The 13,250-nt window shown below is 39.4% G+C and overlaps 1 protein-coding gene across 1 annotated transcript in view; it reads left to right on the forward strand.

Moving 5' to 3' along the window:
• The window catches only part of CUNH11orf97 (chromosome unknown C11orf97 homolog), a 7,096-nt gene extending 285 nt beyond the window's left edge, over window positions 1-6,811 (forward strand). The window contains exons 2-5 of the mRNA XM_026071898.1: window positions 421-496; window positions 634-738; window positions 3,619-3,744; window positions 4,845-6,811. Of these exons, the coding sequence (XP_025927683.1) occupies window positions 421-496; window positions 634-738; window positions 3,619-3,744; window positions 4,845-4,906 (369 nt within the window). The 3' untranslated portion in view covers window positions 4,907-6,811. The remainder of the gene's footprint in view (window positions 1-420; window positions 497-633; window positions 739-3,618; window positions 3,745-4,844) is intronic.
• The last annotated feature ends 6,439 nt before the right edge of the window (window positions 6,812-13,250 follow it).

The following is a 13,250-nucleotide window of genomic DNA, read 5'->3' on the forward strand; positions in this document are numbered from 1 at the left end:
CCCCGCCCCCTCCCCGGCAGCGGGCCGCCCGAGCACCCCGCGCTCGCCGCCCGTTGCTGCGGGGGCCGGGCCTCCATTGCGCCCCTCCGCGCTGCCTTCCCCGCCTCGGGGCCCTGGGACGCGTCTCCCGCTTCCCCCCGCTCCCTGCCCCGGCCCCTCTGGCCCCCTGCGGGCACATCGCCTCATGGGCGTCCCCAGCCCTCCCTTTCCCGCTGGTGAGGGGCGCTGTCAGCCTCCTGAGGGCTGCTGCCCCCGTGGTGGCTCTCCGTAACGCCTCGCTGGAGGCCGCGGGGGAGGAAGGGGCCTCCTGCCGCCCCGAGCCATCGCGGCCGCCCCCGGGTCGCGGCGTCCCGCCGAGAGGCCGCCTCACCCCGCCGCAGGTCGTCTGTGCCTTGGGCTCCAGCCACGCTCCCTTCCTAGACACCTGCCGTGGCCCCGTTGCGAGGAACCACTCGGTTTGGGGGAGCTGGGGCTGCCCGAAYGCCATTACGTATCTGTAAATGATGTGCATTAAAGTGTATTAAAAATACTTATAAGTAGAGCAGGATAAAATGAAATTACATTCGGCAAAGCATGTTAGCATTTGTTAGGTTTTAAAATAACTGCTTCTTTTGTAATATGTTTTACAAACAGGGAAGAAATTTGTATATGTTGAGCCACCTAGGAGAGTTAAAGAAATACTTGAAGAAGAGCTTTATTTTCGGAAAGAAGAATGCCACATTAAACACCCAGCTGCAGGTAACTGTCATTGTCACCAAGGGGAAAGTGTTTGTCAGGGCAAATGAAATCTAAAACTTTTTGCGGAACTGTGGCAAAAATATTACTTAACCCCCCCCCCCCCGAACATTTAATAACCTGCAGAACATTTAGAACTGAAAAGAATTGCATATAGTCTTTATTAGGTGTTTTTAGCCTGAACTTACAGGAGCACAGAGAACACAGGTAGTTCCATATCAGTTTAATAAAACAGAAACAAGAATCAAACAGTAGGGAGGTTATGCTACCACTTTCTTTGAAACAAGTGCTGTAGTTCTGAGATTATGACATCCAGTTCTGCTGTTCAAAATTGAAGTTGGTATTGAAAAGAAAATGTTGAGATAAGAATGATGAAAGTAAATAAAGGACAGGAAAACAGTGAAAACTGTTAGGAAATGAACCTGTTTAGGCAGCTAAAGGTTACCAAGAAACTTGATTACAGTGGGCAAATAAGGAAACGTAAGTCGTGTAAGAGGGCAGAGAGTCTTTGGTCTAGAGACAAAAGTATTACAAGCCCCAAGAACTGGAGGTAAAATCAAAGTAGAAATAATTAGCCATTTTTAACAAAAAGGGTACTTAATGCTGGAACAATTTAACAATGATCAGTTAGGTTCTCCACTTTTAATACAAATTTTAAATATTTTCCACTTAAACTTTTAGGCCTGGTCTGAGCTCATTTACTAGTCTTGAGGCAGGAATCAGTATGTAGCCCTGTGACCCGTGTAGGACGTTAACTTTCATCATGAAGGTGGTCTCTTGCAGCCATAACATCTATTAATCTAATTTTAGGAATTTATTTTTCAGAGATTTGTGATGTTTAAGGATAGCTTATCTGGTTGACTATCAGATCTCACTGCCTTTACTGGCCATGCCAGGTACTGTGGTGTGCAGTCCAATGAGTAAAGCTGGTTATTCCACAACTTCCCTTGTTAGTTTGTTCTAGTGGTTGGTGTGTTAAAAATTCATACCTGGTTTCTAATTTTGATATGCATGATTCAACTTCTTGCTTTTCTTAGTCATATTGTAGTGCCTTTTTTAGTATCGAGGATTTTCTTTCAGAGGAATTAACTTGTACACTGTAATGAAGATCACTAATATTCAGTGTTTGATAGGTTAAGCAGTTTAAATTCTTAACATCTCTCTGTGTAAATATTTTGTTTAGCACTTAATTTGGTCTCTTTATGTACTCTCACCAATTGTTTTGTCTCCTCTTTAAAATGTAAATAACAAATCTGGTCATTTTGTTTCAGTATTTGTATCACCTGTGGCCTGTACAGAGAGAGAATCATGTGCTTATGTTAACTTTTCTACTGGCATCCAGAAATTACATTAGCACAATAGCCTTGAACTATTTGTTGACTGTTACTCTTACATCCTTGATACTGTTGCTCCACAATATGCTGTTCCCATTCTGTCGCCCCAGGTTCTCTTCCTTAGAGTAAAGCTGTTTATTGCTTATATTAAGGTGCATTTTGTTGGAGTAGGCCCACTATTATCTCTCTTAATCATTACATCCTTCATAAATGTAACAGAAGCAATTTTATCTTTATTTCTGAATTTGGAAGATCTGGGAAAAAAGTATTGGAAAGAAGTCTTCCTGATTGCCCTCATGTAGGATTGAGACTCAAGTGTGAGCTTACTAAAAATGGTTTTAAACATTTGGATTCATAGATGAAAATGTACAAAAGTTAGGTGATGTAATTGGTATCCTATCAGGTGTAATGACTGTTAGAACCTGCAACTCCACGACTGTGATTCATCTCCTCTAGGTAGTATAGTACTATAGTACTTTGAAATGAACTGCTTATGTAGGCTCTGTTTGTAGTAAATGGAGAGAAAAAGGCACTTTGAAAACACAGTTCTTCTGACTTGACCTAGACAACTATCTTTGAATGAATCATGCTGTAAAAGTGCCTGTTCTTTTCCTATTGACTGTAAAGGGGATCTGGACAACTAACTCAATTGCCGACATTAACTTTGGTCTGATGACACTGTTCATGTTATCTAATGTTACTAAGAGTTTAACACATCCATGTTTTGCTATGTTCATCTGCCAGTGGATCAAAATTGTCTGGATGATTTCAATTTGATCATAGGAATGGATGCTGCCATATATGTTCTCATGATTTCGGGAGATCCCTTAATGAAATGTATGTGACAGAGGCTTAAATTAGTTCAGATAAAATAGAACCACTACAAAAATATTATTTACAGGGTTTATTCTTTACAGGATTTACTGCTATGTGTAATAAGGTCAATTAGATGGTGATGTGCATATTATTCAGCAACTACTTGGTTCCTTTTTCATCTCCTGTATACATATGAGGAATTAGAGATGCTCATCAATTGGCCTGGGCTTTGACAAAAGCTAATTGTCAGGTTGGGCAGTTACTGATTTACACGATGTGGATGAGTAGTAAGAAGGTTACTGTTTTACTAAGATTAGTACAATGTAACCTTGCTACAAAATAAATTAGCTTTTGTTGTTGTTGTTCTGCTATCTTTAGGTGGAATTTATGAGGATGTTTACTGTTCCTGTATGACCGATATATCATAATGGATGCATTTATGGTATTACTAGAATTTCTTATGTATCATAGATCAGCTGCACCCAGCTTATATTAGGTGCGTAGTAGTCTCAGACTGTTGTATAGATAGTAAAGAGAGATGTACACTTTTAGCAATCTGAATTGCTCTCTGAAGATGCCTTCCATTGAATATGGAGGAATATTACGGTGTTGTCCTTAACTCTTTCTAATTATTGTATTGACCAAAGGGGTTGTCTTTAAGCAGTTACATTGATTCTGGACTGAAGCTGGAGTAATCAGTTATAATGGTATTATTTTAACAAATTATTAACAGTGGCTCTGGAAGGAATTTGGAGTGTGAAAAAGAATTTCTCCATGGGAGGCCTGAAACCAGCATCACAGAACAGAAACAGTTTACTTTTACAACCTAAATTCTACTCGAGGCATGAAGGAATGAAAAGTAAGAGTCAATAATCAAAAATTTTCACTATAACAGCGCATTTTAAGATAGCAGGGTGATACTATTTTATAATTCATAGACATCTTATTGGACTGCAGATCTATCTTCTCTAAGGCCATAACTCATCTCTTTCTTTAGCAAGTAACCAACAGACTTCAGATCTTTGCCTAAGAAACCTGTTTAGGACTGCTGTGTTCAGTCACCTTATCTCATATTCTGAAACTTTGCTAAAACATGCAGAATAACCACTTGTTTCCTACTGATGAACAATGACTTTTATGCATAGATAATGAACCTTGCATTTCTTAACACCCTGCCTTAGCCAGTTAAAATGTTTGCATACCTACAGCTGTAGTAAGCCCTTCTCCAACACATCTCCTGAAAAGAGATAGATCTGGGTATGATTTTGGGCATCTTAGCATTTGCCTGCTATGGTTAGTGGGTGCTCTGGGACACATAGTTTTTAAACTCACTGGGGTGTTGCCTTTGCAGAGTAGCCCTGTTCCTTCTGGGCTGGTAGATCCTAGCATAGTCTTTCTCAACGTATCCAGCTTCTCTCTTTCTTGGAAGTGTATTAACTCTGTAGAGGAGAGAGAGAGATCTTCCAACCCAAAGGAAATGTGGAGTTCATAAACTTTATAAGAAGAAAATTGTTTGTGCCAAGAGCTTGCAGAATATATGAATTCAGCATATTTTGCAGTTAAATAAGGCTCTTTCTCACATTCTTGGGGACCAGTGGTGTTAAAATATGGCTGGCTGCATGACTTCACTCTCAGCACTTCTTTTCTCCTATCTTGATCTTGTGAGCTCTGGAGATAGTGGCATCTTAAGAACTAGTCCCTTTTGGGCATAAATGATTGACTAACACACAAATAAAACATCCTGGGTATATCTAATTTCCTTTTTCTTTCTTCCCTTCAAAGTTAGCATTCTGTACTCTGCGAAATGTTCTACAGTGTGTTTAGATAAACTGTGCTACCTTCTCTAGCTACCTTAAAATGAGATATAATTCTGAGACAAAATCTATTTAAAAAATCCCTTCAGCATAAAATATGTGCTAATTTGTCTTGTTTTGGTATGCACTTTTTTTCTTAGGGTAGGCTTCATGAAAACCAGCATCTTCATTTTTGAAGAACACTGGGCAGGGCAGAAGCACCTGTGATTATCACACCTACAGCAGTCGTTTCTTACAAAAAAACCTCCCAATTTCAAAAGTGTAAAATGCTAATACTCTACCAGTTAAATAATAAAATAGTAAAGGTATCTATACAGGCACCTATCAGCATTGCAACCAGAAGGGGTGAATGTGCAAGGACTCCACAACCAGATCTATTTGTTTGAAGTTTCACACTACTAACATATTATTAATTTTGTACCACAGCATTGTCTGGATATATAAGTTATATGAGTGTAATTACAATAGCATGAATTAAGTTATTACTAGTATAAGAAGTGTTTAACCCAGTATAGCATTCTGCCATGACTGCCTTTACTCTAGGGGTAATACTTGCACAAATATTTTGGTTATAGAGCAGACCTAATCTATGTTAGCTACTAACTGCAGTCACCTGTGGTATGTACTTAAGCCAAATAAATCTTAGTCAAACCATAGATAATATAGTCAAAGAATGCCTCAGAGCTCAGAGACGTAGGTATAATTTTAAAACTCATATTCATAAGGCTTCTAGTAAAAGCACACAGAGTTTTCAAAGATCCTGATTGCCTCTATTTCCCATTAAGTTCCATGAGAGAAGCACAGCTTTAAAATCAAGCAGTTTATTCAAGACGATTTTGGTGCTGAAATTCATGATATCCATCCATTTTCCTTTTGGGATCCAGATGTACCTTTGTTTCTAGGGACTGCTGCTAAAGAGACAAGTGATGTCTCTCCTCAGTAGCTATACTGACTTTTCTGCAGCACAATAGGCRGGTAATGAGAGAAGGGATGGCAGAGAAGATACCGGGGAGGAGAAAAACTGGAAGCAATCTGGCTTCAGCTCCTATACTCGCCAGTCCATTTCCATCCATGCTTCACATTCTGTGGAAGGAACTGGGTAAAAAATGAAGTGATAATATACTAAGAGAGTGAGAGATGGACTAGGTATAGGCTATGGAAATGGAACAAAAAAGAAAAGAGGTTTCTAGAAAGGAGATGAACCTACCAGCTTTAGAGCAAGGAGGAAAGGCACCACCCAAAGGAAAAGGAAGAAGCACGGACAAGGGGAATGAGAGAGGAGAGACAGAACAAAAGGTTAAGAATTTCCGAAGGGAACTGGAAATAGGAGAACCAGAGAAGAACACAGTTCAGCAAAGCAGAGATAAAAACACAATGAAGTGAGGGAAAAAGATGGAGAAATAAGTAGAAGAGGAGAAGAAGAAAAAAAAGAAAAAATTAAGAAAGTATGCCCATACTGCTGAATTTAGTGAAATTAATGCATTTATTTTTGCTTCTTCCTTTTATTGCCTTTCCCTAAAATCCATCCTGCAGGATACATTTTAAGTGACTAGTAGTTGTGGGGGCTTCACTATGTAGGTGTCTCACCTGTCCTCATAGAGGATCTTGTTTTTTACAGATTGCTGAACTCTTGTCCTGTGAATACCTGAGCCTATTTGATGTCTCAAAACAAACATCCTAAATCACTAGCTGCCTTTGGAAATGTAGACATGTATTTCTAAGATTTTTGAAGGAAGTTCTGCTTAGGTAGGGAGTTATTCCCTCTTCCTTTGTTGTTGTTTTATTCATATCCTTGTGCTGTCTTTTTTCAGATGTAGTAGCCAAACATGATTAGTATTTCAGTCAGTGATGGAGATGTCACAATCCAAAAGTCACCAAATTAGTCACTAAATTAGTCACTTGAAGACAAAAATTGGCTACTGTGAAACCTGGCATTTTTATAGGTTTCTGTGTTATTAAATGATTCTAACTTCCAGCAGGAGATTGTAATATAATTGTAGAGATGTCTTAACATTCCTTAGGCTGAGTCCACTTATTAAACCCAGCAGCTCATAGGCAAAGAGTTTGTGTTTCATTATTTAACCTGATTTAATAAAAGCTTAACATAAATAAGCCTGTGATGTCTGTATTTATATAACATAGCTACCCTAGTGTTAAAGAATGATAGAGACAGCATGGAACCGGAAATAACCTGTCACTTAACTCACCCTCTTAACCATTATTGCAGTGAGGTGATACAAAATGATCATTAGTATGTATTTCTGGTATTATCACAGCACTTAGGAAACAATCACAGATCCTTCAAGGTAATGTACAAACACAAAGCAAAAAGTCATTTTGAAAGGTCATGGGTGTTTGGGGGAAGTTTCTGAGGACTGCAAGAAAGCAAATGTCACTCCTACCTTCAAGAACAGCAAGAAGGAGTACCTGGGGAATTGCAGGCTGGTCACCCTCACCTTAATTTCTGGGAAGGTGCAAATAATTCTAGAAACCCTTTCCAAACATATGAAGAACAGGAAGGTGATTGGGAGTAGCCAGCATGGATTTATGAAGGAGAAATTGTGCTTCACTGACTGGATGGCCTTCTATAATGAGATGACTGGCTCTCATAACTTCCTTCTAGACAAACTGATGAATTATAGGCTATATAAATGGACAATGAGGTGGACTGGAAGCTGGCTGAACCGCTGGGCTCACAGGGCTGTGATCAGCCTAGTCCAGCTGGATACCAGTCACTAGTAGTGTCCCCCAGGAGCTGATACTGGGTCTAATACAGTTCTTCATTAATGGATGATGGGACGGAGGGCACCCTCAGCAAGTTTGTAGACAGTGCAAAATGAAGGGGAGTGACTGATACAGTGGATGGTTATGCTTCCATTCAGCGGGACCTTGACAGGCTGGAGAAATGATCAGGGAGGAACCTCATGAAGTTCAACAAAGGGAAATACTGAGTCTTGCACCTGGGGAGGAATAACCCCGGGCAYCAGGATAGGCTGGAAAAGCATTAGGAAGAGCACTGTCTGCAGGTTGAGGGAGGTGATCCTTCCCCTCTACTAAGCCTTGGTGAGGCCACACCTGGAATGCTGTGTCCTGTGCTGAGTTCCCCAGTTTGAGAGAGACATGGACTTACTGGAGCAAGTCCAGTGCAAGGCCACGAAGATGATTAATGACTTGGAGCATCTGTCATTGAGGAGAGGCTCAGAGAGCTGGGACTGTCTAGCTTTGAGAAGAAAAGGTTTCTTGGAGGCCTGTAGCTAGCAGTGTCCCCCAGGAGTCAATACTGGGTCCAGTAATCTAAATTAATTAGTCCATGCCATACTTATAGAATAACTGTATCACCTTCTCTTATAAATTGATAATACATAGATCTTACTCTACAGCTTTCCTTGTCAGAATTCTTCCGACATYCCTCCAACACGTTTGTGGGATAAGCAAGTGTTACTGTCTTTTTAATGAGGAGATTGTATTGTATAGTGAAAAAACTGAACTAGGACCGATGGTCAATTTATAATCAGCGTTGAAGTTCCTTATTCCCAGTTCTACCTCAGACAGATAATTCACATCCTTCCTAGAGCCTGATCCTAAGAGGTGATATGGGATTTGTTTCTGGAACTCTCAGATCCTAAGGAAGTATCTTAACCACACTCAATACTGTTAAAAAGAAATAGCCTCGCTGACAACTTTATGAAGCTAGACTATCTTTCCTTTGCTTTTTTTCACAATTATCTGCAGATAAAATGGGATTTGTTTGTTTTTTAGATTGCCTGAAACTCAACTCTGATACCGAAAAATCTTGCCATTATTTTTATATCAGTGAGGAAAAAAAAATTATTTTTAGTTGGCTGGAAGCATTTTTTCTCAGTGAAAAAATTATTGGCACTGGGAATTGCACTTAAGGCACTAGAGGATTAGCTGCTTTTGAAAACTTCATTCTCATTTTTTTCGATTCAAGTTTGATCATGAACTGCACAATGATGTTTTAAAACACTGGGTTATCAGATAGAGGTTTTTATTAACCTTGCTATGTCTCATTTCTACTTCTTGCTTCCTTTTTAACTCTTTTCTTTTTCCCCCCTGCTTTTTCATTCTAAGTCATTTTGCTTCTTTATAGTCTTGTTTTAAAAATTTCCAAATGAAAAGATTTTCTGGGTTCACCCTGGATTCCTGCACTAGCTCAGTTCTGCTGCAACACAGTGTAAACCTGACTGTCTCAGAACAGATTAATTCCATACTCTGTTTAGATTTGTGAATCTCACTGGTGCTCTAGCTCCCTCTTCATTTTATGCAACCTTGTACAATGGAGGAATGTGTTTTAGACCTTATCCRCTGAATATTTTGTTATTGCCAGGGTGAAGCTTTAGGCAGTTCTTAGCTAGTATGACATGTTCATTGCTATTCCTCAAAGAAAGGAATAGCAAAGTCTCAACTTTCATTTGAATCAAATTGAGCAATTTGTTTAAATATTATAATGATATTATAGAAAAATTAATTATATTATTATAATAATTCATTAAATGGTGTTTCTGGTAATGTAAATTAACTGTGCGCACATTTTTTCATAGTGATTTTTTACTCTTTAATTGTTCAGCTACTCTTTTCTCTTTCCTTTGTTGTATTATTTCATTTCCAAACTAAGCACTGCTGTTTTGAAAGACAACACTTATCATTGCTTCCAGGTATTACTAAGTGTTCAAATGTTGACAGGTCTTTCAAAGGCTATGTCTACATGATCAAGTAATTGAGGACCCCACAGCTAGACTATGTGTTTCAGCAGATTTACTTCAAACTAGAGCTAGTCTAGTTCCCTGGACTGCATGTCCCCTCTGCACTTGAGATTCAGATAGATTTGAAGAAAAGTTATACCACAAACCCTTGCACTCTGGACTGTGGGACTCTCATTAGGTAAAATGAGAGAATCAGATCTTTTGTCTGTTTTGTAAAAATGATGGTTGCACATCACTATCCCTGCCACTGTTGTTTGTATAAGATCTCACATGCAAAAGCAATTCTTGTATCTCTTCTTGCTCAGTTAGAAGTGATAACATGATGTCTGCTGCCCAAGTCCTTATTCTGCCTTCAAGCTTGGCCGCTGCCAAACAGAAGCGAAGTATGGAGGGAATGGTGTGCTTAATCCTACAGTTGTGGCAACTCTCCAGAAGGACACCCCAAATGAATCAACTTGCACCTTCCTACAGATCCTTTTCTGTGAGGAGGAAGACAGGGACAATGACTTTCTGAGAGTTATTGCCACTGCAGTTGCTTTGCCCGGGCTAAATGGAAAATTTTCTTTAAGGAGGTAAACCTGGCCTGGAGGGACCACAGAACAGCTGGAACATGGTTATGACAAGCAGAGTCAACCACTGTCAGACAAAATTTTAAGAGTACAAACCTATTTTCAAGGGAGTGTTTTTTGCCATGAAGCATCATGATCTTTGATTCTTACTAGTCAGCATCTAACCGCTGTGGGAAGGCAAGTGCACTGTGGACAAGTTTGTCATTGAGGTCTCTAAGATTATTGTCCACCCCTCTTACTCGAGCTAGTGCATGTGGAAGGTGCTAGTGAGACCACTTGGACCTTTGCTTACATGTGTTCTGCAATTGTATGGGTGCTTTTAATGCTCTAATGCAGTGCCCAATTCAGGGCAACTACAATTATATAAACTGTTAGAGCTGCAAGTTGCTTGTTCTTCAGCCCCGGCGGATCACTGAGATAGTTTATGGACATCTCAGGAAGCTTCACTGAAAGGTCTCACAACACCCGTGTTTTTTGTAACTCAAGTCTTAGAATCAAAGTGGATGCTTGTGCCTTTTTTGAGCACAAACAGGATCATTTGTAGCATTTGGGTGCCTGCCTGAATCACTAAAGACATTTCAGTGCATAACTGTATAATCAGGCCTTGTTTGGACAACTGAAGGAGAGCGTGCCCAATTTAATCATGTTCTTACTACATGCCATACTAAAGTTGAAGGTGCTTTTGTCATCTGACTGCTAGGTGCCATTGCCTGTGTGAAGGACTGGATATGAACTTTCTCAGCTTCCTCCAAATTACCTCCAAGTACCTGCTGTGCCCTAAGTCATTTTTTTTGTTTTCCTTGTCTCTATGTAATGTTCTCATGACAAATAAGATATGGGTGAGCTTTTCCATTCAGACTGGAATAATGAGAAGTTGTTATGCAACATAGCTAAGCAACTACTATAAAAAACCACTTCTCCATAAAATCATCATTGCTTGAAAGGGCTGAATTAAGCAATAGAGATTAAACAAGCACTTTTTTTTTCTTCAAAATATTTTCTCCTTCATTTTATTGTTGGTAGAAGTAGAATGACAGTGATATCGTTCTAGTAATTAGGGGAGTGCTTGTAGGCAAACTTAATATATAACTTGGAGTAACAACTGCATCTCTCAGCACTCTCTGAACTGATCTCTGTACTCCAGTGATTCAAAGAGACTCTGTGCTGGCAGAAATGGCTGTGTTCCTGAAGCCTGTTGGAGAATTACAGATCTTCATCTTAAAATAATTTTACATATCCATCAGCAGATTAAGCCTCAAGGTGCAGTTCATGCACACTTCTTTCTCTCTGAATTTATAAGCCTACTTTTCATAGTTCAGTGCTCCAAAAAAAACCAAGCAAGATTAAAATCCATAATAATAGCTAACATATCCACAGAGCCAAATTTTGGCTTGCTTTTGGTAGGAGAGCTTTCTGCTCCAGTTTTGGCTCCTATTTATGAGCAGCAAAGATGTCTACTGCAACGGAAGGTGGAAGAGCATTTGGGGACAGTATCCTTGATTCACAGTATGCTCAGCACATCTGTTCATGTCTGTGCCTTGACCTGGAAATGCCAGCTTTGCATAGATTTAATCCAGCTCTACTCACAGGCACAAATGGAGCTGTAGCCAGGCAGAATATTTTAACATCACATTTGCTTCATGTGCAGTCATGTGGGCTTGCCTGTTCAGAAGCTAATCATTCAATGAGGCAGGCATCAACTTTCAACTGAATCTTTTATCTCTGGTCATATTTCAGAATTTTAAACTGTCAAGCAACAAGATCATAATCCCAAGTATGAAACATTAAGTAATCAAATTACAGGCATTTAAACATTATATGAAAATATAGCATGCAATTTATACAGAACAGAACTATCACTCCTTTTCACGCAGGATTTGTGCCTTTCTTGGCAAAAATTTCTGTTGAAACCACAGGGACTGTTTATGAAGAAGAGATTTCAAAGTCATTCTTAGTGTCATTTTGGTACCAGATAGCATCCTGCCACTCTTTTAAGCAGGTCACATTGTTTTAGGATAAAAAACTCCACTGGATTTCCCTGTTTGATAGGTTGTCTGGCTTGGCAGCTGTGGCTGAAAATACAACTACATCATCCTGTACCTTCTAAACTGTGTTTCTGAGACGAGAATTTTCTAGGCCTAAATACTTCTGAAGTGTGACAAAACAGAATGAGTCAGAGGAGATGAGGAAGCCAGATGGGCAGCTCTAGGCAAAAAAATTATTGCTGTTAGAAGCTGCAAATATTTAACATTCAAATTAGCAAAATATTTTTTATTTTGCAACAGCCTCATTACTAAGGGTCAGCTTTTTTTATATATATTTTATTCCTGTCTCTCAGCAAGAGTGGAGCTTATTGCAGTTTCCATGGAGCAGTTAATCACAGTTCCCTGACTTGTGTATACAGTACCAAGAATTCTGTCTGGTCCTCAGTCCAAGGAGGAACTAGATCCTGGGCTGTTTTACCTCCAAAATGGGGATGATGAATTCACTGTAATTGGCTAGGCTTTGGAATTGGAATGGCTTAGCAACAAATCTTCAAGCAATAGACATGAAAACTTGACTAGGCAAGTAAAATCTAGTTTAGCTTCCTCCAAAGTCTTATACCAATGCTGAAATGTATGCTTCTGAAGGAAAATAAGAACTGCAATTGCAGTTGATATGATCAAATATATTGGGTGAATCACAGTTCCACATAAGTCAATTGAGCTTTCCCACTGACTTTCATAGGTCCCAAATTTCTCACATTATTTGCAGAACTGGCTCAGGAAAGGAAATTAGTAAAGCTGAAGTTGAGCTTTTAGACCACTGAAGTTAGTTAAGGCAGACTAGGGATTATGCTCTTTTTTAGGTAGTGTTCAATGTATTGTGTGGGCTCTGGACTGATTCTGAGTGCAGTTTATGCTACTGGCTTCTTAATTGGCTCTCTGAATGGGGAGAAAGATATTTATTGTTTTAGGGAACTGAAAGTGCAGAGAATTTCTTTTACCGTGGAATAATTTTCCCAGATTCCCATGTTGTAACATAAATCAGTGTAGTTGTCAAGACAGCTCCTATGTATATTGAATTAAGGTTTTTTTCCTGCTTTTGGATAGAACACTATTTTGCAGACAATACTAAACGAGAAGGGAGGGCTGACATACTGGACAGCAGAGCTTCAGTTTGAAGAGGCCTTGAGAAACTTAAATAGTTAGTCAATAAAAACCTTGTGAAGTTCAACAAGGAGAAATACAAAGTTCTGCATGTGAGACAGAAAACTCC

Source organism: Apteryx rowi, unplaced genomic scaffold (genome assembly GCF_003343035.1).
Source record: "Apteryx rowi isolate R43461 unplaced genomic scaffold, aptRow1 scaffold_332, whole genome shotgun sequence".
NCBI classification, from domain to species: Eukaryota; Metazoa; Chordata; class Aves; order Apterygiformes; family Apterygidae; genus Apteryx; species Apteryx rowi.